At 47.2% G+C, this 20,552-nt stretch overlaps 2 protein-coding genes across 6 annotated transcripts in view; one reads left to right on the forward strand and one right to left on the reverse strand.

The window, feature by feature from the left end:
* Window positions 1–34: 34 nt before the first annotated feature.
* Window positions 35–14,475, forward strand: Cenpo (centromere protein O). Its single transcript, XM_055626225.1, has 7 exons — window positions 35–184; window positions 326–452; window positions 4,286–4,452; window positions 10,463–10,580; window positions 11,207–11,466; window positions 12,568–12,739; window positions 13,382–14,475. Exons 2-7 carry the CDS (start codon window positions 407–409, stop codon window positions 13,516–13,518), a joined length of 900 nt encoding a protein of 299 aa, XP_055482200.1. The 5' UTR covers window positions 35–184; window positions 326–406; the 3' UTR covers window positions 13,519–14,475.
* A 125-nt stretch (window positions 14,476–14,600) lies between these two features.
* Adcy3 (adenylate cyclase 3) overlaps window positions 14,601–20,552 on the reverse strand; it is a 73,141-nt gene continuing 67,189 nt past the window's right edge. For 4 of the 5 annotated variants that reach the window (XM_055626202.1, XM_055626208.1, XM_055626207.1 and 1 more), the window contains 8 exons: window positions 20,331–20,396; window positions 18,727–18,811; window positions 17,927–18,085; window positions 17,011–17,157; window positions 16,457–16,576; window positions 16,134–16,257; window positions 15,705–15,829; window positions 14,601–15,282 (listed from right to left, as the gene is read on the reverse strand). In XM_055626202.1, the coding sequence (XP_055482177.1) occupies window positions 15,100–15,282; window positions 15,705–15,829; window positions 16,134–16,257; window positions 16,457–16,576; window positions 17,011–17,157; window positions 17,927–18,085; window positions 18,727–18,811; window positions 20,331–20,396 (1,009 nt within the window). In that variant the 3' untranslated portion in view covers window positions 14,601–15,099. The remainder of the gene's footprint in view (window positions 15,283–15,704; window positions 15,830–16,133; window positions 16,258–16,456; window positions 16,577–17,010; window positions 17,158–17,926; window positions 18,086–18,726; window positions 18,812–20,330; window positions 20,397–20,552) is intronic. The other variant, XM_055626216.1, reaches the window with a different exon arrangement.

The raw sequence follows: 20,552 nt of genomic DNA on the forward strand, positions 1-20,552 counted from the left end.
GGCGGAAGCGCAAAGCATGCTGGGATTGGTAGAGTTTGTTTTTGAAGACTCACTCGGCGGGAATTCTTCAACTGGGTCCTGAGTGAGGAAGCTTAGATGAGAACGGAAGACTCAGCCGGTAGACGGTACAGCTTCTTTGATGTTCGGGGAAGCCCAGCTGGACCTCAGTAGCCACGGCGATGAGGTATGAGTGGACAAGGCTGACCAGTACAAGGCAAGGGAGGACAGCGAGGACACTTTGCTTATCTCGGGACCGCCAGGCAATAACGGCAATAGATTGATGATTGCATGTTTTGTTTTGTTTTGTTTTTTTGTGTGTGTACAGTTAGGAACGTTCGGGTCCATGTTAAACCTGCTCTGTCCGGCCAGCTTCGTAGGGAAAAGCTCTTGAGAACCTGAAGAGGAGATGGAGTCTGCGAATACTTTGTGTCAAGGCGAAGCGAGCAAAGGAGGTAGTGAAAGGGTTGGCCTGTATCACAGTAAGATCTCTTTCCAGACTTCCTAACAGAGAAAGGGCCACTGTAGGTCAGTAACTTTGTTGATCAGATAAGGATTTGATTCGGGGCGCGGTCTTTATAGGTATTGCGGCTTGCACACGTTCCGGTTTCTGCCTCACTTTCTTCCTCCCTCCCACCTTCTTTTTCAAAAACTTAATGTGATGTAATAAGCAACATGTGGGTTGAAATTGTTACTAAAAACACGAAAAGGTTGATGACTTTGTTGTTAAAAGTGTACTGCAGTCAAGTGTGATCCATACTCGAGAACTCAATTACTGAGAATCACAAGGTGGGTCAGAAACTGACACTGATCCTCCACCTCACCTCTCTGTGAGCCACCACAGCCGCCCCAAAAAGTGACAAGTGAAAGGTTTTTAAAAATCAGCAGAATACCTAGACAGGTCAGTTACTGTACAGTTCCCTTTTCATCTCTTCCAGCCAAAAGACTGAAACATTTAGCTAGTGCCCAGTTGGCTCTCTCTGCTTGGTAATTACGACTGCTCCGTGTGTGAGCACGGAGAGGAGCTGATTACAGCAGAGAGAAGTGATAACTGCTGTGATAAGGCTCCCGAGGAAATCAGAGACGTCAGGAGTCTGTGAGTGGCTGCATGAGAAGCGAGTGAAATACAGTGGTGCTGCATATTGTGGGCCTCTCTTGGTCTGTGCAAGTCTTTAAAAAACGAGATATATACTAGTCATCGGTGCCTAGCCTTGACTAGGTAGGTGAATGAGCCAAGGCTGGGCTGTCCCAAGACAAGTGAAGAACAGCTTGTTGTGTGTGTATGTTCTGATGAACCCTGCAAAGTAAAGACTAGATCCGCTTAAGGAGCCTAGTTACCCACGGCCCTTCTTGTTAGACGCATCAGGCTTCCCTGTGGGAAGATGTCATCCGAGTTGTGGCAAAGTATTGAGAAGCCTCCTTTTCCACGCTAGAGATGTGCTTTTGTGCTAAGTAGGCTTAGATGAGGTGCTGCTGCTTACAAAGCAAGCAAACCAGAGTTTCCAGCTCTCTGGTGATCAGCGAGTGTGCTTATTAGGGAGCGCCTTTAATCCAGTGTTCAGCAGAGAGGTTGATGGCTTCTGGTTCGGTTGTTTGAGCCTCTGGTGTTATAAATTTATGGCAGAGTCAGGTTTGATGGTGCACATCTTTAATCCCAGCACTCTGGGAAGAGGCAGGTGAATCTCTGAGTTCAAGGCCAGTCTGGTCTACAGAGTAGGGAGAGACCCTGTCTTAATAAATAAAGATATTTGCCCTGAATTTATTTATTTAATAATTTATCTGGCTGCCAGATCCTAGATAAATGAGACAGCTATTGTGACGACTGTTTTTGGTTGTCAGCTTCATATAACTGTGAAGAGGGAACCTCAATTCTTGAAGGATTACTTCATCAGATTGGTCTGTGAGCAATTTCTGTGGGGCATTTTCTTGATTGCTAACTGATAGGGGAGGGGGATTGCATATGAAAACTAGCTGACCATATGCAGAAAACAATCCTGGTCCTCTGTGTTCTCTACTTCAGTTTCTGCCACCCCCGGGGCAGGCATTCTGGGTTGATTATGAAAGCCAGCTGAGCAGAAGCTAGGTGGTAAGCATGTTCCTCCGTCGTCTCCTTCAATTCTTGCCCTGGGTCCCTGCCACTGCTGGATAGGTGGTCCTGGGGTGTATAAGAGAGCAAACTGGCGATTACAATAAAGCTGCTACAAACATGGTTGAGCAAATGTCCTTGTTGTGGACTTGAGCATATTTTGGATATATACTCAGGAGTGGTTGGGTCTGGGGGTCTTGAGGAAGCGCCATTCCTAATTGTCTGAAAAAGCACCAGATTGATTTCCGGAGTGGTTGTGCAAGTTTACATTCCCACCAGCAGTGGAGGAGGGTTCCCCTTTCTCCACATCCTCTCCAGCATGTGTTGTCACTTGAGTTTTTGATCTTAGCCATTCTGATGGGTGTAAGGTGAAATCTCAGGGTCTTTTTGATTTGCATTTCCCTGATGACTAAGGACACTGAGCATTTCCTTAAGTGTTTCTCTGCCATTTGATATTCCTCTGCAGAGAATTCTCTGTTTAGCTCTGTACCCCATTTTTTAATTGGATTACTTGGTTTGTTGGTGTTTAACTTCTTGAGTTCTTTACATATTCTGGAAATTAGCCTCTTTCAGATATAGGGTTGGTGAAGATCCTTTCCCAGTCTGGAGGCTGTCATTTTGTTCTGTTGACAGCATCCTTTGCTTTACAGAAGCTGTTCAGTTTCATGAGGTCCCATTTATTGATTGTTGATCTTAGAGCCTGTGCTGTTGGTGTTCTGTTCAGGAAGTTGTCTCTTGTGCCAATGAGTTCTAGGCTGTTCCCCACTTTTTCTTCTAACAGGTTCATTGTATCTGGTTTTATATTGAGGTCTTTGATCCACTTGGACTTTACTTTTATGCAGGGTGATAAATATGGATCTATTCACATTTTTAAACATGTAGACAAACAGTTAGACCAGCGCCATTTGCTGAAGATGCTATTTTTTTTTCCATTGTATGTTTTTGGCTTCTTTGTAAAAAATAAGTATCTGTAAGTATATAAGTTTATTTCTGGGTCTTTTATTTGATTCCATTGATCCACCATTCTGTTTCTGTGCCAGTACCATGCAGTTTTTATTACTGTTGCTCTGTAGTAGCCAGAATGTGAAAACAACCCAGATGTCCCTCAACATCTGTACATCTAGATACAGAAATTGAAGTACATTTACACAATTGCAATACTACTCAGCAATTACAAACAAGAAAATCATAAAATTTGCAGGCAGATGGTGGGAACTAGAAAAGATCATCCTGAGTGAGGTGACCCAGAAGCAGAAAGACACACATGGTATATACTCATGTATAAGTGGATATTAGTCCACTTATAATACAGCATAAACATATTAAAATCTATAGTCCTAGAGAAGCTAAACAAGAAGGAGGACCCTAGGGAAGTTGCTCAATCCTCACCCAGAAAGCAAATGGGATAGACATTATAAGCAGGAGAAAACAGGAACAGGACAGGAGCCTGCCACAGAGGGCCTCTGAAAGACTACCCAGCAGGGTATCATAGCAGATGCTGAGACTCATAGCCAAATTTTGGGTGGAGTGCAGGGAATCTTATGAAAGAAGGAGGAGATTCAAAGATTCCTGGACGGAACAGGAGCTCCACAAGGAGACCATAACCTAGACCCCTTGCTCAGATGTAGCCCATGATAGCTCAATCTCCAAGTGGGTTCCCTAGTAAGGGGAGCAGGGGCTGTCTCTGACATGAACTCGGTGGCTGGCTCTTTGATCACCTCCCCTGAGATGGGGAGCAGTCTTACCAGGCCAAAGAGCAAGACAATGCAGCCAGTCTTGAGATCTGATGGGCTAGGGTCAGATGGAAGGGGAGGAGAACCTCCCCTATCAGTGGACTGGGGGAGGGGCATGGTAGGAGAAGAGAGAGGGAGGGTGAGATTGGGAGGGGACAAAAGAGGGACCTACAGCTGGGATACAAAGTGAATAAATTGTAATAAATAAATAAATAAAATTTTAAAAAAAGGCAAACTGAGCAAGCCAGCAAGCAGCACTCCTCCATCTGCTTCAGTTCCTGCCTTAAGCTTCTGCCCTGACTCCTCTTCACAACAGACTGCAACCTGTAAGACAACATAGGCCCTTTCCTCCGAGTTGCTGCTTTTGGTCAGCATTTAGCACAGCAAACCGTTTCTTCTTGCAGTATGCTTTTTTTCCAGTTAACCCTGTGAATTTTTTAATTTTAATTTATTTTTTTACTTTCTTCAGGTGTTTTAGCTTACCTGCAAAGACTAGAAGCTCAAATGAACAGATCCCATAGAAAATCTGAAGAGCCAATTGTTCCTGAAAAGGAAAGTTCTCTCAGAGCCAAGATTCAGGAACTCCGTCAACAGCGAGATAAGCTGAGGGCTGAGGTGAAGCAGTGGCGAGCCAGAGTGAGTAGAGGAGTGAGTGGCGCCCCCGGGGCGGGGTGGCCAGCTGCGGTCTGGGAATCTTGGAATCCTGGAATCCTGGATCACGTGTTTTACTTGGGATCCTACTGAGCAGATTTCAAGGTCTTTGATTCTTCAACCATCAGACCTGTGGAGATGTAGCTGAGATTATCAACTTACTCATGGTCAGGCGTTGAGGAGGCAGGCGAGTTCTCTGGGATAGTCTCCTCGGCCTTCTCTCATGACCTGAGCCTGGGACCTCAGCCTCAGCAGATCTGATCGTTTACAATTTTACCTTTGGTGCCAACCTCCTGTCACCAAATATCAAAATATCACAGCGAACATTGGCCATCCCTTCTTTCTGCTTTCCACTGTTGCTGAAGTCCAGTCAGCTGATCTGTCAAATGTTTCTTTCTGTTGTCTTTGTGCTTAATGCCTCCTCTGCCAACATATATATCAATATATGTGGTAGATACTTACCTCTTTACTTATTTGCTTTTTACTGAAGTAAAACATATGTGATGGCGTCCCATCACATATGGGAAGCTAATGGTCGTCTTAAGGGGTACAGGCAGGTTTCTACCAGAGATGGAAAACATAGGCTATTACCAGTATCCCAGAGTTGTCCTTTTGCCTGAAGCGTAATCCTTGACCCAGTTTTTGTAACCGAGCATGGTTTTTCCCTGGTTTGAATCTTGCTACTTAGCCAGGCTTGAGTTCCCTTTGACCCAGGCTGACCCAGAGCCCGCAGCCACTCTGCCTGCTGTCCCAGCCTCTGAGTGTTCCCACAGGTGGCTTGACTTCACACAGCTGTGGAATATAAACCCTTCTGTCTGGCTTACCTTGCTGAGAGGCACAGTCTGCAACTTAGCCCTGCCGTTATCACTACACAGGAGTTCTATTTTATGACTGTTACAATTCACCTGCTCCCCTGTTGACCCCGTGTGGGCTTATGGGTTATTTCACTTTGGGTTCATTTTGAAGATGGTACTGTGATGTTCCTGTCGTTCTTGTTTCGTGTGAAAACATGACACTTTTCTGTTAGGTACAAGCCTTAGCTTGGGCCATGGAGCCTGTATCTTAATTCTGACGACATGTCTGTGCACATTTATGTTCCCAGCATTCCCTATTGAGCCATTTCTGTTATTTTGCGACTTTACCAATACTTGGCATTGTCAGTTTTAAGTTTTGTCATTATGGTAGGACTATAATAGTTCTTATTATGGACTTCATTTGTATTTGACTTTTTTCTTGTCATTCTCTAAACAACAAAGTATAAGCGGTTTTTATAATTTTGCACAGTATTTATACAATATTAAGTGTTGCTAGATAAGTTAAAGTGTATGAGAAGTGGAGGTTATATGCAGATACTCTGGCCTTTTAAGACAAGGTACTTGAGCATCTACAGACTTGGGTAACCACAGCATTTTGGTCAGCATTTAGCACAGTAAACCGTTTCTTCTTGCAGTATGCGTTTTTGTTCTTGCAGTATATGCGTCCTAGAATCAATCTCCCTTCAGTACTTTGTGTTAATTCCTGAGAAATCCAAGTATTTTTTCCCAGGCCTTTGAAATAAATGTCATCAGTTAAGGATTTTTTTTTTTTTTTTAATTTACATACTTTGGGTTTGGCTTCTTTCCTTTAGATAGACTATGGCTTGCCTTCCATTTCTGTAAATGGAGATCAGCTTTGAAACTTAGTTTTGTATTCCTGTTTCATAAATCTTCATCTAGCACAGTAAAGGTGCTATTCTGTGCTATTTTATACTTTGTTACATCTTTGAGAGATCGTCTTTCTAGAGTAGATTTTTGTGTGTGTTGTCATGCTTACCCATACTGCCTTCCAGTACGCTTTCCAAACAGAACATCTTGAAAAGATGGCTTGTGTCACTGTATGGTAGTTGGTCACTTTTGGATACATTTGACTCCCATTGGTCTGTCAAAACACAGCTGAGCTTGTGTTTTGAGGGCCAGGTGTTTTAGGCCAGGCTGTCTGTGGCAGCTACATAGCTCTGCTTTGTTTGGATGAAGCTGTGTAAAATGGGCATGGTGTGAGCTGGTTAAACCTTCAGAAAAGCACCCTGTTAATCATGGTGACACAGGCCTTGTGATGCCAACAAATGGGATGTTAAGGAAGAAGGAATTCAGGACCAGCCTGGGCGCTCTTGATACAAGCTGTAGTTTGGTAACCCCTGAAGTGTTCATATCGTCCTTTAGATGTTCCTCTAATTGAGTGCTCTATTGTGTAGGTATGTACTTGAAGGCGAGGTATGGCACACGCCTTTAATCCTAGCAGAGGCAGTGGATCTCTGAGTTTGAGGCCAGCCCGGTCTACATAGTAAGTTCCAGGACAGCCTACATAATAGAGAGACCCTATCTCAAAAAGAAAAGAAAAAGAAATACCTTCTTCCACCATATTTGGAATCTAAAGATTAGATTGGACATCATTTTTGGTCCTACTTTAAGGATGCCATCTGTTATCTCTAGGCCTATATTTTCATGATTAGTCTTACTAGGTGATATTCTTTCTTAAATTTGTTTTCTCTCTCTCTCTCTCTCTCTTTCCAGTGATTTTATGTTCTCTGTGCTGTTTGACAGTTTGATACCATTATGTGGTCAAGTATGGTGTTCTTTACTTGCCTTGGTGATGCTTAAATTAATACTTGAGGTTTTTCTTTTATTGAAAAATGTGACTTTTATTATTTCAAGTATTGTGTAGTTGGCATTCCTTAGTATATTTCTGGATTCCCATAAATACTATATGTTTGTGTTTTCTGTAAAATAGCTATACTGATTTTCTAATCTTTTTTGTGTTTATGCTTGTATTAATGAATATTTTTAAAATACCCATTTCATTTAGTCACCTTTTTTTTTTCTCTTTTTCTGTCATATATTATATCTCCCCCTCAGTTCCTCCTCTCGTCTCAGTTCCCTCACATACATCTCCCTCCTCCCCTCCTCCATTTCTCTTCAGAGAAGAACAGGTCCCCAGGGATATCAACCAAACATGGACGTATCAAGTTACACTTAGACTAGGCACCTGCCCTCACGTCAGGGCTGGACGAAGCAACCCATTGGAAGGGAAAGTATCCCCCGAACAGACAAAAGAGTAGTCAGAGACAGCCCCCACTCCCACTGTAAGGGGTCCCACCAGAACACCAAGCTATGCAACCACAAGGTCCGTGCAGAGGACCTAGCTCAGACGTCGTGAAGGCTCCATGGTAGCTGCTTTAGTCTCTGTGAGCCCTGGTTGCTTGATTCTGTGGGCTGTGTTCTTATGGTATCCTTGACCCTTCTGGCCCTTCTAGTCCTTCCTCCCTGCTTCCCGGAGCTCCAGCTCATGTTTGGCTATGGGTCTCTGCATCTGCTCCCATCAGTTGCTGGATGAAGTCTCTCTGACGATTATGGTATGCTCTGGTGTCTGAGACATGGACTCCATCTCGTGGCATGGGTCTCAAGTTGGGCTAGTCATTGACCACTCTCACAAATTCTGTGCCACCTTTACCCTAGCACAGCTTGCAGGCAGGACAAATCGTAGGTCAAAGGTTTTGTGGCTGAGTTGGTGTCACACCCCTCCACTGGAAGCCTTGCTGGTTACAAAAGATGTCTGTGCAGGCTTTGTATCCCCACTACTGGCTGTCTTGGGTCACCCTCATAGATTTCTGGGAGTTTGCACTGCACTGTTTCTGCCTCGCCCTTGAAATGTACCCCAATTCCAGTTGTCTCTCCCAGTATTCTTTCCCTCCACCCACCTACTCCCATAACCTGATCCCTCCTGTTCCCATCCCCACTCTTCCACCATTCACCCAAGAAATCTATTCTGTTTTCCCTTCCCAGGAAGATCTATGCATATCTCCCCTCCCCTCTGCTGTGAGCCCTCCTTGTTATTTACCCTCTCTGTGTCTGGATTATAGCATGGTTATCCTTTACTTTATAGCTAATATATACTTATAAGTGAGTACGTAACCATGTTTGTCTTTTTGGGTCTGTTACCTAACTTGGGATGGTTTTTTTCTAGTTCCATCCATTTGCCTACAAATTTCATGTTATTATTTTTTTTAACAACTGAGTATTAAATACTCCATTGTGTAAAAGTACCACATTGTCTTTATCCATTCTTCAGTCGAGGACCATCTAGGTTGTTTCCACTTTCTAGCTATTACTTATAGCTGCTATGAACATAGTTGAGCAAGTGTTCCCTGTGGTAGGTTGGAGTGTCCTTTGGGTAATGTACCCAGGAGTAAAATAGCTGGATCTTGAGGTAGATCAGTTTCCAGTTTTCTGAGATGCCACCATATTGATTTTAAAATGGCTGTCAGAGTTTGCACTTCTACCAGCAATGGAGAAGGGTTCTCCTTGCTCTACATCCTTGCCAACATGAGCTGTCTCTTGTGTTTTTTATCTTAGCCATTCCGACAGGTGTAAGATAGAATCTCAAAGTCACTTTGATTTGCATTTGCATTTGTTTTTCTTGGCCATTTGAGATTCCTCTGTTGAGAATTCTGTTTATATCTGTAGCCCATTTTTTTAATTGAATTTTTTTGTTTGTTGATGTCAAGTTTCTTGAATTCTTTATATATTTTGGATATTAGCCCTCTGTTGGATGGAGGTTGGTGAAGATCTTTTCCCATTCAGTAGGCTGCCATATTGTGCTATTGACTGTGTCCTTTGCCTTACAGAAGCTTTTCCATTTCATCAGGTCCCATTTAATAATTGCCTGAGCTGTTGGTGCTCTGCTCAGGAAGTTGTCTCCTGTGCCAGTGCATTCAAGGCTCTTTCCCACCTTCCTTTCTATCAGATTTAGTGTATCTGGTTTTATGTTGAGGTCTTTGATCCACTTGGACTTGAGTTTTGTGCAAGGTGATAGATATGGATCTATTTGCATTTTTCTACATGCTGGCACCCAGTTAGACCAGCACCATTTGTTGAAGATGCTTATCTGAGAAGAAGGTATATTCTTTTGTGTTTGGGTGAAATGTTCTGTAGATATCTGTTAGCTCCATTATTTCTCTTTAGTTTTTGTCTGGATGACTTATCCATTGGTGAGAATGGGGTAATGAAATCTCCCACTACAAATGTGTGATTTAAACTTTAGTAATGTTTCTTTTACAAATGTACGTGCTCTTGTGTTTGGGGCATAGATATTAAGAATTGAGGCGTCATCTTGGTGGGTTTTTTCTTTGAATGGGTTTTTTCTTTGAATATGAACTGTTCTTCCCCATCCCTTTTGATTAATTTTGGTTGGAAGTCTATTTTGTAAGTATTAGAATAGCTACTCCAGCTTGCTTCTTGTGCCCATTTGCCTGGAAGCTCTTTTTCCAACCCTTTACTCTAAAGAAATATCTATCTTTGATGTGAAGGTGTGCTTCTTGTGTGCAGCAGAAGGATGGATCCTGTTTTTGCATCCATTCTGTTAGCCTGTGTCTTTTTGTTGGGGAATTGAGTCCATTAATTCGAGGGAGCTTTAGGAAGGGCAGCTTCTTCGAGAAGGTGGGGGTATTTTGTTGTTTTGTTTTTTGTTGTTTTCTTCCTCTATACCTTCAGGTCATTTTCTTTTTTCATTTGGGTAATTCATCCAGCTTGCTCTTACCCTCTGAGGACAAGGTAGGCTCATAGCTGCTAGGCTGTCTCTGCAAGTGTGACTCTTGGAGTCCTGGCTCCTGGAACCCTACAGTCTGGCCCAGGGCAGCTTCTCCAGCTCTGCCTTTCCTCAGCCTTGTGCCGTCCCGGACTTTGTCCTTGCCTTTTCTTGCTCTCCTGCAGTCTTCTCCATTACCATGAAAGTCCTGCTTCATTGGCCAGCAGCTTCTGCTCCCGATCCCTCCCATCATGACCTACATCATCTCCCTCTGCCCTACATCACAGGACCAACCATATGGCTGCGGTCACGGAAGCACCAGTTTCTGGTGCCTTACATGAAAAAGAAACCGTCTTTCCTGTTACGCAATCAGGTGAGGGCAGAGGCTTTATGGTACCCCTGTTGTAACCAGTCAGATTTGCTGCATATCTTGCAGGTTAAAGCATCTTCTGCCAGCGAAGACCAAAACAGAACAGTGGAGATCAGTGAGCAGGAAGTTCTGGAAAGGCAGTGGGAAAACGTGAAAGGCATTCTGCAGGCATATCGTTTCACAGGTAGGACTTTCTGTTCTGATCTGGTTGGTTCTGAGTTAGTTGACGAGCTGCGTTATTACTGCTTAGATTTAGGTCCTGAGAACTTGCACATTCCGCCCCACATACACAAGTTGGAGTGCTGGTTTATAGGTCTATCTGCTTGTCGATCCTCTTCTTTAAACAGTAAAAGATTGGTGGCTCCTGGCTGGCAGGAACCATCTCTTTTCATGATCATTTACTAGACCCTCTGCCAGAACTTCGCTTTTAGTTACGGTAGTGGCTACAGTTTGAACTTCAAATCTGTTTCATTATAAATACGACTTTGTTCTTTATCTGTGCTGCAAAGGACTGTGGGAAGAACTGGGGACTCTCATAAACTAGAACTTAGAGATTAAAAAGAATACATAAAATAGAATTTTCTAAATTTTCCCTCAATATCTTGATATCTAGGGTATCTTCTCATTTGTTCATGACTTGACAGCTCGGGCTCATGTGAACCAGCCAGGAGGAATGTGGGATGTTATTCGTTTGAACAGCGCTCCTGCAGTGTGTGCCTGTGTACCAAACCTCACGCAGGCTGCTGGAGCGCCCAGGCACCCACGACCTTTGTCTGACACCTGAGCGGTGTTGTCTCACTGTTTGCCCAGGTCTCAGCGGGAAGCTGACGAGCCGCGGAGTGTGTGTTTGCATTGGCACGGCCTTCGAGGGGAACCTGCTGGAGTCCTACTTCCTGGACCTTGCCATAGAGAAACCACTCCGGATTCATCACCATTCCATCCCAGCCTTCATCCCTCTAGAAAAGATAACCGCAGCATACCTACAGACTGATATCCAGCGCTTCCTGTTCAGTCTCTGCGAGTATCTAAATGCCTACTCGGGGAGGAAGTACCAGGCAGATCAACTTGAGGTACAAATCTGGGAGGGATTTTTGTGTCTGATTTTATTGCCCATGACAGGCTTCAAAGGGAGTCTTCAAGGAAGACAAAGGAAAATGCTTCCTTAAAGAAGAAAGCTCGTTTACTTTTGAGACAGAGTTCTTTAATCCTAGCTGGATATGTGGGCCATGCTGGTCTTAAGCTTGGGCCAGTTACCTGTCTCTGCCCCCTACATGCTGGGATTACAAGTGTGTGCCAACATAGCTGATTTTTATTAGTTTTGTTTTTTGCAAGGTTGGAGATGGCATCTAGGGCCCTGTGCATGCTGGGAAAGCACTCCACTATTAAGCTACAGCCACAGTCCTTATGTTTCCTAACGCTGAGCCAGAAGAAGTCAGTCCGTTACTTTCTTTTACTCTGGTTGGTTGGTTTGAAATAGGGGTTCACTCTGTAGCCCAGGCTGGCCTGGAACCTGCTATGAAGTCCAAGTCAGCCTCAGGAGTATTCCTGCCTTAGCGTCAGTGGTGATTACAGCATGTGCCACCACCCCCGTCTTGTCCACTCACTTTCTGATACTTGTTTGTTACCTACAAGTGATTTCCCTCTCCTTACCTCATAGCCTTCAAACCTCATGGTGATGTTAGAGGACAGGCCCTCGCTACAGGATCACAGTCCTGATGGTGATCTTCAACCTTTTAATTCAGCTCAGATTTTGACCTCTGATGTTTTATGCTCAGTGCTGTGCTGAAACTAAGTGCAGGTGTCCAGTACCATGGAGGACTGTGTAGATCTCCTCCTGAACTTCGGCCTGCCTGCTTAGGGTGGAAACCTAGGCAGGGGATAAATACAGAGAAAGTTAGTGCCTCTGTAGCTGAGCAGTTCCACCTCTGTCCAGCATGAGTTAGAAACAAAATGTCTTTGCACATAAGATAACCTCAGTGAAACTCTTGGCAGAAATGGTATTTCTCTCTCTTGCTCCCTGATCGTTCACTGGGCAGTGCTTTCTGCCAGACTCTTGATGGCCTTTTGTCTCTGTGAGACAGTTTTGTATGTTATCAGGCTGGAGAGGTTGCCCTGTATCACATGGTGCCTCTGGAGCAGTAACCACGCCCTCTCCATCCTAACCCTGCTAGAGTGACTTCCACGCCTTCCTCACGGAACCTCTGCAGAGAAACGCCCTGTGCAACCTGCTGTCGTTTACCTACACAGTGGAACAGAGATGCCAGACCTTCTCCTTTAGTGCCAGGTTGCTGTATGAGGACCTCACAGCAACTCTTCCCACGGATGTCACTGTGACACGGCCAGGTACGAGGAAGGACGCCTCCGTGAAGACACCGCAGCTCTGGTTAGAGCAGGTAGAAGGAAGCACGTGGCGTCACACCAAGTAGACCACTGAGGGCGCCTCTGCTCACACACTAGACATTTACCAGGACACAAACACAGTTCTCTGCTACCAGTTTCTCCTTTGTAAATGTTAAGCATCATTCTTAGTTCTCCCCTCTCCTTGCCTTTCCCAGAATTCTTTCAGCTTACAGTTCGTTTTCCTGAGTGTGTGCCCTACCACCCCCAGGACAGACAACTAAGACAGTTCTGGGGTTGTCTGTGGTGAAGTTAGCATACACTTAGCCCTCTGGGTTATCTTCTGGTGGCAGTTTTTCATGGCTGGCCAGGAGAGTTGTTTTCACTTGCCTAGAGGTACCATAATAATCTGACATGGACAGTGATTTGAAAAAAGAGTCAGTATTCTAACAGTGCCCCAAGTTTCACACCCACGGGTTTTAGATTGCTCTAGCCTTTTGTTAGTTTGTTTGTTTCTCTACTCAGAATTACATTGTTCTACTAGGGGTAAACCTCTCTAGAGCTTCAGACAAAAAAAATAAAGGAGAGGCAGTGCTCTGGGTTCTGATTTCCCTGTTTGGGTTGAGCTTGACCGACTCTCTCCCTTAGGGCTGGAAGCATCATCCACCCATTGGGAAGAGTGCAAAGCATCCCATGAAATGCTCTTCCGTACCAAGCCCCTGCACCAGGTGTTTGCTTCATTTTCCAAAGAAGTTGAAAAGCTGGATTTAAGCCTGGTCTTCTGAAAAACTTTCTCTTTGGGACACATCTGAAGTGAATACATTCATGCCACCTGCGGTCCAGGACCCAACAACGAAAGCTGTGGAGAGCTAGCGCTTGCCTGGACACCACCGTGAGAACAGACACCCACTTCATGGGAATGAAAGGGACCTTGTTGAGTCCATGTCTTTAGACACTGGGCAGTTTGGACAGTTCTGTGTGACTGCCTGATCGCTTGGTACCATGCTCCAGATTGTCTCTTCCGCCTCTAAGTAACAGTGTTGATTTGATCGTATGCATATACTCCTGCTGAAAATCAGCTAACCTGGGGGTAATGGATGACATTTTGTGAGCATCTCCAGCTTTTGTGGGAGCCATAACTATGACAGGGTTAAGAAGGGGAAGTGTTTAGTCTTTGGTTTGGAGCAGCATGTTCTAGGCCACTGTTTGGCGGATGAAAGTAATTTTTATAATGAGGGGTTTTGTGTACTTTGTTTCCTAAGGTATTTTTTGGTGGCGAGCTGAGTGCATGAAGTCACTTTGAGAAAGAATTGCTGGAAATCTGCACACAGATTGGTGGACCCTTCCCTGTCATGTCTCCAGGCATGGCTGTGGCTGTCTTCCCCATTTCCTGGACACTTTTAACAGACCTTCCCCTCTAACCACGGGCCTGTGCAGTGCAGCTTGCACTTAGCTTAGACCTGTCTGCTGCTCAAGTTCCCCTGTTACAATTCCCATCCTTCCTCTCCTAGTCCCAAGTAACACCTTTATTCCACAGGCCCGGCATTTGGAGTAAAGGTTCATGTGGGGGAGGAGAGGTCTGTGGCAGCAAAGCCCTGGTCGCAGTAACAGAATTGCCACAACAGTCCCATCAAGTTGAGTAAAGCTTTTAATAAACAGTCCTGTTCTTTATCAACACCTGCAATTCTCTGTTGAAGCAGTAGCAAAGGCGACTGTAGCAAGAGCTCAGAAGACAAGGCAATATTGGAAAGTTGTTTTTTAAACAGGTTAAAAATATAAATGTAGAAGATCTGTTTATATATTTTTCTTTCAGAAATAACCCCCCTTCCCCCTACCAGGTGAAAGGAAATATTGCACTTTCTGCTCTCGTGACTAAGGTGACACAGGGGTTCCAGAAGAACCTTTCAAGATTATCAGGAACATCGGGGCAAGGGCCACTGACCTAACTGGACGGGAGGGGCAGCCAGCGATCCCAGCCAGGCGGGGAGCCTTCCCGGCACTGAGCCCCGCTCCTGTGCCCAGCCCCGCAGCCTCACTCCCCTGCCACTGCCATCCTGCTCACAGTGGCCATGGCCTCTCTAGGGAGGAAGGGCTGCGTCGGAACTCCGGAAAGGCTGTCCCAGTACTATGCCTATGACCCCTACTCCGGGGAAGCTGCAGGCACACTGAGGAGTAGGAAGAGCTGCCCTCGGAGCTCACATCCACACAGGAAGGCTGGAGGAAATCTGAAACCTAAAAGTCTATGGGAATGTGCACTTCAACAATTTGGGAACACCAGGCCTTGGTCGTTTGCCCTTTCCCAAAGCCTTTCTTCGCCTCCAAAAACATTTCCTTCCGATGCTGACCACTGCGGAGCCAGAGGCCGTTCAGGAGTTGTCCACCACTTGGTGGGGCAGTGTAACAGAGGAGCCATTGGGGAAGGCAGCTGGCCTGTCCCGCCCCTTCAAGAAAAAGGTCAGAAGCTCCCCTTTGCCTTTCACAAAGATGGGGCCTCGCCTCACAAAGCGGAAGCCATACTCTCGAAGGATGACCTGCGTTTCTTCCACCACCTGCAGGTGGAGAACAGAGACCAGGTTAGAGAGGAGGCGGCCGAGACAGTGGGTGGAGGGGGTTTCGGTGGTTAGGGCCGCCGGGTCCAGATAGCGCTGCTGCTGCTGCAGTGTGCAGGCTGTGCAGGGCTACGCCCCAAGCCCACGTGGGTGAGCAGCGCAGCCAGCCACAGGACACTCAAGCGGCAGGCTCCCAAGTCACGGCCCTGACGCAGAGTAAGTCCCTTCGGTGGTCAACTGCCAGACGGCAGGCTCTTTTCACCTGAGCCTTGGTGTGAAGGCTCTAGAGGCCTCGATACACGTACGCTTGGCCGTGCTGCGCTGCCAGGCAAGGGGGCAGTCACGTATGGCAAAGTGCACGGGCTTCTGTTGCACCCCCTGCATCCACTCAGGCGCATGCGCAGTCCTAGTTCTGAACGTACCTGGATGTTGCCCATGACCCCTGTGGATTCCATCCTGCTGGCCACATTGACCGTGTTGCCCCAGATGTCATAGTGTGGTTTCCGGGCTCCAATGACTCCGGCCAGAACCCCTCCTTTGTTCATGCCTAGGGTAGAGAAAGAGCAGTGGGTCCACGAGCCAAGGCTGCATTAGCTTCTCAGAAGCTGCCGATTCCTCTTTCACGGATGACCACCCGACCCCACCACAAGGCTCCTGGCAGGAACGCCCACGCTCCTTGTTAAGCTTCCTTCACAGCTGGCTGTTAGGCTAATAGGCCACGCAGGGCTGTGGTGGCCAGCTTCTCTGTAACCTTCCTAATACTGGAAACCCCTATAAATTAGCCTCCCCTACCAGTCTGCTTTTGCCTTTTCAGGCTGGTCTGCCGCGCTTCCCCATGGTGGTGACTTTACCTATGCGCAGCATGAAGTTGTTGAATGACTGGTTGTTGATGTTGGTGAGCGTGTCCTTCATGGCTAAAGCGAAGTCCGCCAGGTCAGCCAAGTGCTGCCAGCGCTCCTTGTCTGACTTCTCCTCCTGTGTGGAACAGGGATGGCACCGTCAGAACCAGCCAGCCCATGACAGCTTGGGGAGCATGGCCCGTTGGGGCTGCTGGTGGCATTGTGGGAATGAACCCTTGGCACAAGAATGCTCATTAACTTCATCTGGTTCTCATTTCCCATGAGGCTGCCTATCAGTCCTGTAGGCGGAGCTGCAGCTCTAGCCGCTGTATTACCTTGCTGGAGCTTGTAAAGCCATTGGTGTTGACGTCTGGGGTGACTCCTGAGGCTGCCATGTAGGTGCTGCCAATGGTTTTGATCTTGGTGATGACCCGGAATTTGGGATTGTCCAGGAGCTGAGGACAGAATCAAGGGAGGATGAGTGAGTTCACCATGAAATTTGCCTTTTTACAAGTATCAACAGTGCAACTACGAGACACTTTCTTGTAATGGCTTTATTCGCTCCATGCTACCTTGCCATATAGTCCTCAGCCACGTTAATAGCTAGTCTCCTTAGGTGGTGGAGCTCCTAAGGAAAAGTGTCCAGTGAGTGTTGACTAGGAGCTTGAGGTAGAAGGGAAGACAGTCCTTAATCCCCTGAACCTGCCAATGCTGTCCCAGGGTCCTGCCTCAGCCCTCAGACTCATCAGTTCTGGATGGCTGCAGGAGTCCAGTGACTACAAATGACCCATATGAGAAATAGTCAGCCTGGCTTAACTTGCTCCTTAGACGGGTGTCTAATGTCTTGGGATGAGATAGGAAAGGAGGGTAGCTCTGACAGAACACTCACAGAGTCAAAATCAGAGATGATCTCATTGAGGAAGCGCAGACACTCGATGCCACCGTTATTGATGCTCTCCTCAGTGTAGAAGTCGGCGAAGTTGGGCAGGGAGGCAAACATGACTCCAATCTCGTCATAAGACTGGCTGTACAGCTCCTAAAAAGAGGCCGGGCCGGGCTGGGGTAAAGCGCTTACACAGTCATGAAGGCCAGAGGTCAGTGCACAGGAGGCAGAGGCCGGCTGCCTAGTCGGACTAACCAGACACCATACAGAGGGGCCACGCAGAAGAGGAAAGCAGCCAGTGTCCATCGCCATGTGAACACGTGCACAGATGTTTATTGCCTTCACACATACAAATAAAGGCAGGACCCAAGCGCTCAAGGGATGGCTGCCCGGTGGGACGGTGTACCAACGTGAGGTACAGCTGATCTGTTGTCCTCACACATGACGTGTGCACTCAGCTTTCTGACCCAACTTTGAGTGATTAGAAAACAGCTCGTTCCAACACTAAGCAAGCAGGCTGAGAAAGATAGGAACAGCCATCCATGGCCTCTCCTCTGGTCCTGCCCTGCCTTCCCTTGGCGATGATGGGCTGTTTGCCCGGAAATGTAAGATGAAATAAACACTTTCCTCCCCAAGATGCTGAAGTCATGGTGTTTCGTCCCAGTAAAGAAACCTCACTAGGATACTCAGCTATGAGGACCCTCTCCAGAAAAGGTCAGTGAAGTGGTCGACCACCTTGGTTTGGAAAGGTCTCACTGGTCTGAAATGGGGTCCTAGAGGTGCAGCCCCTGAGCGGTGCCCTGTGGAAGAGATCCTGAGAAAGCCTCCTGTTACTGTTTCTGGTCAGGTCCGCTTACAAAGGGACCTTGAGCAATGGGGGCTGCTCTACAGAAAGGACAGGCCCCACAGGACACCCCCTTACCTCATCTCTCTTCTTGGACCCCAGGAAATGGCGGGCAACATGCTCAGGCAGCATGTTGGTGACCAAGGCCTCGTTCCACCGTCGCATCTCATAGACGCGTTCTTTCTGGTCATGGACCTCAATCTTCCACAAAAACAGTGTCCGGGCCAGCTTTTCCACCTGCAGACACAGGCTGGGTGAGGCCTGTGCTCGAAAGCTGGCCGTCCAGTGCAACGATGCACAGCAGGGGGGTTGAATATTGTTTATGGTGACACTGGAAGGAGATGGCTGAACGATCAAAGAGCTGAGAGGAGTCACCTAGTCACAGCGGCAACCCACAGCCACAGTGGGGACCTGGGCCTCTTGACACAGTGGAGATCCAACTTGGTTGCAGATCTGGGGGAGGGGCAAAGAGGGCTCTGCGGGAAGCAAGCATCCTCATCTCCAGCAGCTCCATTTATGAAGTGGTTTGGGGAGGCTGTGCTTTCCTGGCAGACCACTGGGGGGCATCCAAGCTAACTGTCCTTGTACGGATAATTCATCTCTACTGAACAAAGCCTTCAGCAGGGCTTCTCCCTTTCTCTTCTGACTCTGAGGCTAGTGAGTGAGTGCATCAGTTAACCCCACACCAGGATGAGCGCGGAGGCTGGGAGCTGCCTAGGGAACATGGCCCATGCGGGAGGAGGGAGGAACCGGAACACAGCAGAGCCTGCCCCATGTCAGGGGAAGGAGCTGCTCTTCGTAGGTGCCTGGACTTCTGAGCTCTAGGATAGCTTGCTGGAAGGCCCTGAACATGGGAGAAGAGGGTGTGTGGCACTCACGTGGCGCGAGAAATAGTAAAAGCTCAGCATCATGACAAACACCATCAGGGTCATTGAGTACTTGGAAGGCACCAGGGGCAACCTGCTGGACAGACAGGAACACACGGCCAGTGCCTTTGCCGCCCTTCACGGCAGGGCTGCGCCTCTGGCTATCACTGTGGGCCTCGGAAGCTTCCCCCGGCACATGATTAGGCTACTGGACTTGGAAGCAGCAGCAGCCCCGGCTTCCCTGGCTCCAGGCCATTCCCATTAGGCTGCTCCCTAGGTCCGTATTGATTGTGCTGCACCCGACATATCCCATCCAAGATGTAGCCGCTGCTGGGTAGACTTTCAAGGAAGGAAAGAGGCTCCCTCGCAATGGGACCAGCTACAATCTCGCTGTGTCTTTCTAACTTTGGCCACAGTTCTGTGTGGACTTACAGGTACCTTCCATTACTGTATGTGACCCTGCTACAGGAAGAGACAATTTTACCTATTAACCACTGATGTCACTGGGCTTTGTATTATGAATGACATTAGTGGGCGCATTCTTACATTATCTGTCTGAACTTTCCGAGGATGTATATAGAAGAGGATTTTTCTGGGCCATGGGTTTTAGGTGTTTCTGTTCATCCCAGGCTGGCCTTGAACTCTGACCTCCTGCCTCCGTTTAAGATTACGGGTGCACACCACCACTCCCAGCTTATGCTGTGCTGGGAACCCCATGCATTCTACCAGCTGAGCTACATCTCCGACCCCATAGGTCTATGCTCCGCCAATCCAAGCTTTTTTCTAAATGGTTATAACAATGTATACTCGAGTACCAAGAGCGTAGGAGTTAACATTGAGCTTAATAACAGAGCTTGAAATTTTTGCCAAATTGGTAAGGGTATAGTGATGGTTGGTTGAGGCTTGAATTTGTGTTTGTTTTGTTCTCCTTATCTAAATGCCTTTTGTTGGTGTCCGTGTAAGAGTTTGTTCCTCTGCTCTGAAACTCACTCTGTAGATATACGCTGGCCTTGAACTCACAAAGATCTGGAGGCCTGTGCCTCCCAAAAGCTGGGATTAAAGGTGTACACCACTGCTCTCTAGCCATTTAGACTTGTTTTATGATGGACACATTCACGTCTCCTCATCCTCCATCGGCCCTGTCTGCTGGCCTCAGGGTCTGCTCTACTTACTGAACCATAAAAGTCTAACACTTTCGGGTGCATCTTAGAGAACATTGATGTTCTCAGAAGGGAAGACAGCCCGGGAAAGCTGATCTGCACTGGATTCCAGGGGGGAGTGCCCCCTGCCACAGATAGAAAACCAGTCTTCATTCCAACTTAGCCCTCTTTCCTCATTTTCCTGCCTCGGTTTATCCTGCCAGCCCATTAAATGCAGCTGCCATTTGGTGGTCTTCCTCAGCTCTAGCCTCTGTGCCCTGCCCTCCACACACACAGCTCTGTGTCCACACTTCTGTGCAAGAGAGACCCAGATGGCCAGGTCCAGACTGGACATGGCTTCTGGCCAGCAATCCCAGAGAAATACACAACTCCTCTCTCTGTGGACCTGCAGTTGTGTTCCCCTTCTGTCTATGGGAAGGGCTGTGAATGCAGGCAGCGGGAAATACAGTCACCTACCTGTCGGTGCCATTGAGCCCAGGGGTGGGGAGTGCCTGCATCTTCTCTAAGGCCACCACAGGAGAGCTGTGAGCAGATAATAGCACGTTCAGGCCACACCTGGATGTGCCAGGCCAAACACCGAGGCGTCCCAAATCTTGTCACTGAGACGGAAAGGACCGCTCCCGACAACCCCTGCATGTCTGTAAGAAGCCCTGAGTCCTATTACCCATTCCTCTGATG

Source organism: Psammomys obesus, unplaced genomic scaffold (assembly GCF_907164565.1).
Source record: "Psammomys obesus unplaced genomic scaffold, mPsaObe1.curated_primary_1811, whole genome shotgun sequence".
In the NCBI taxonomy this organism is placed as follows: Eukaryota; Metazoa; Chordata; class Mammalia; order Rodentia; family Muridae; genus Psammomys; species Psammomys obesus.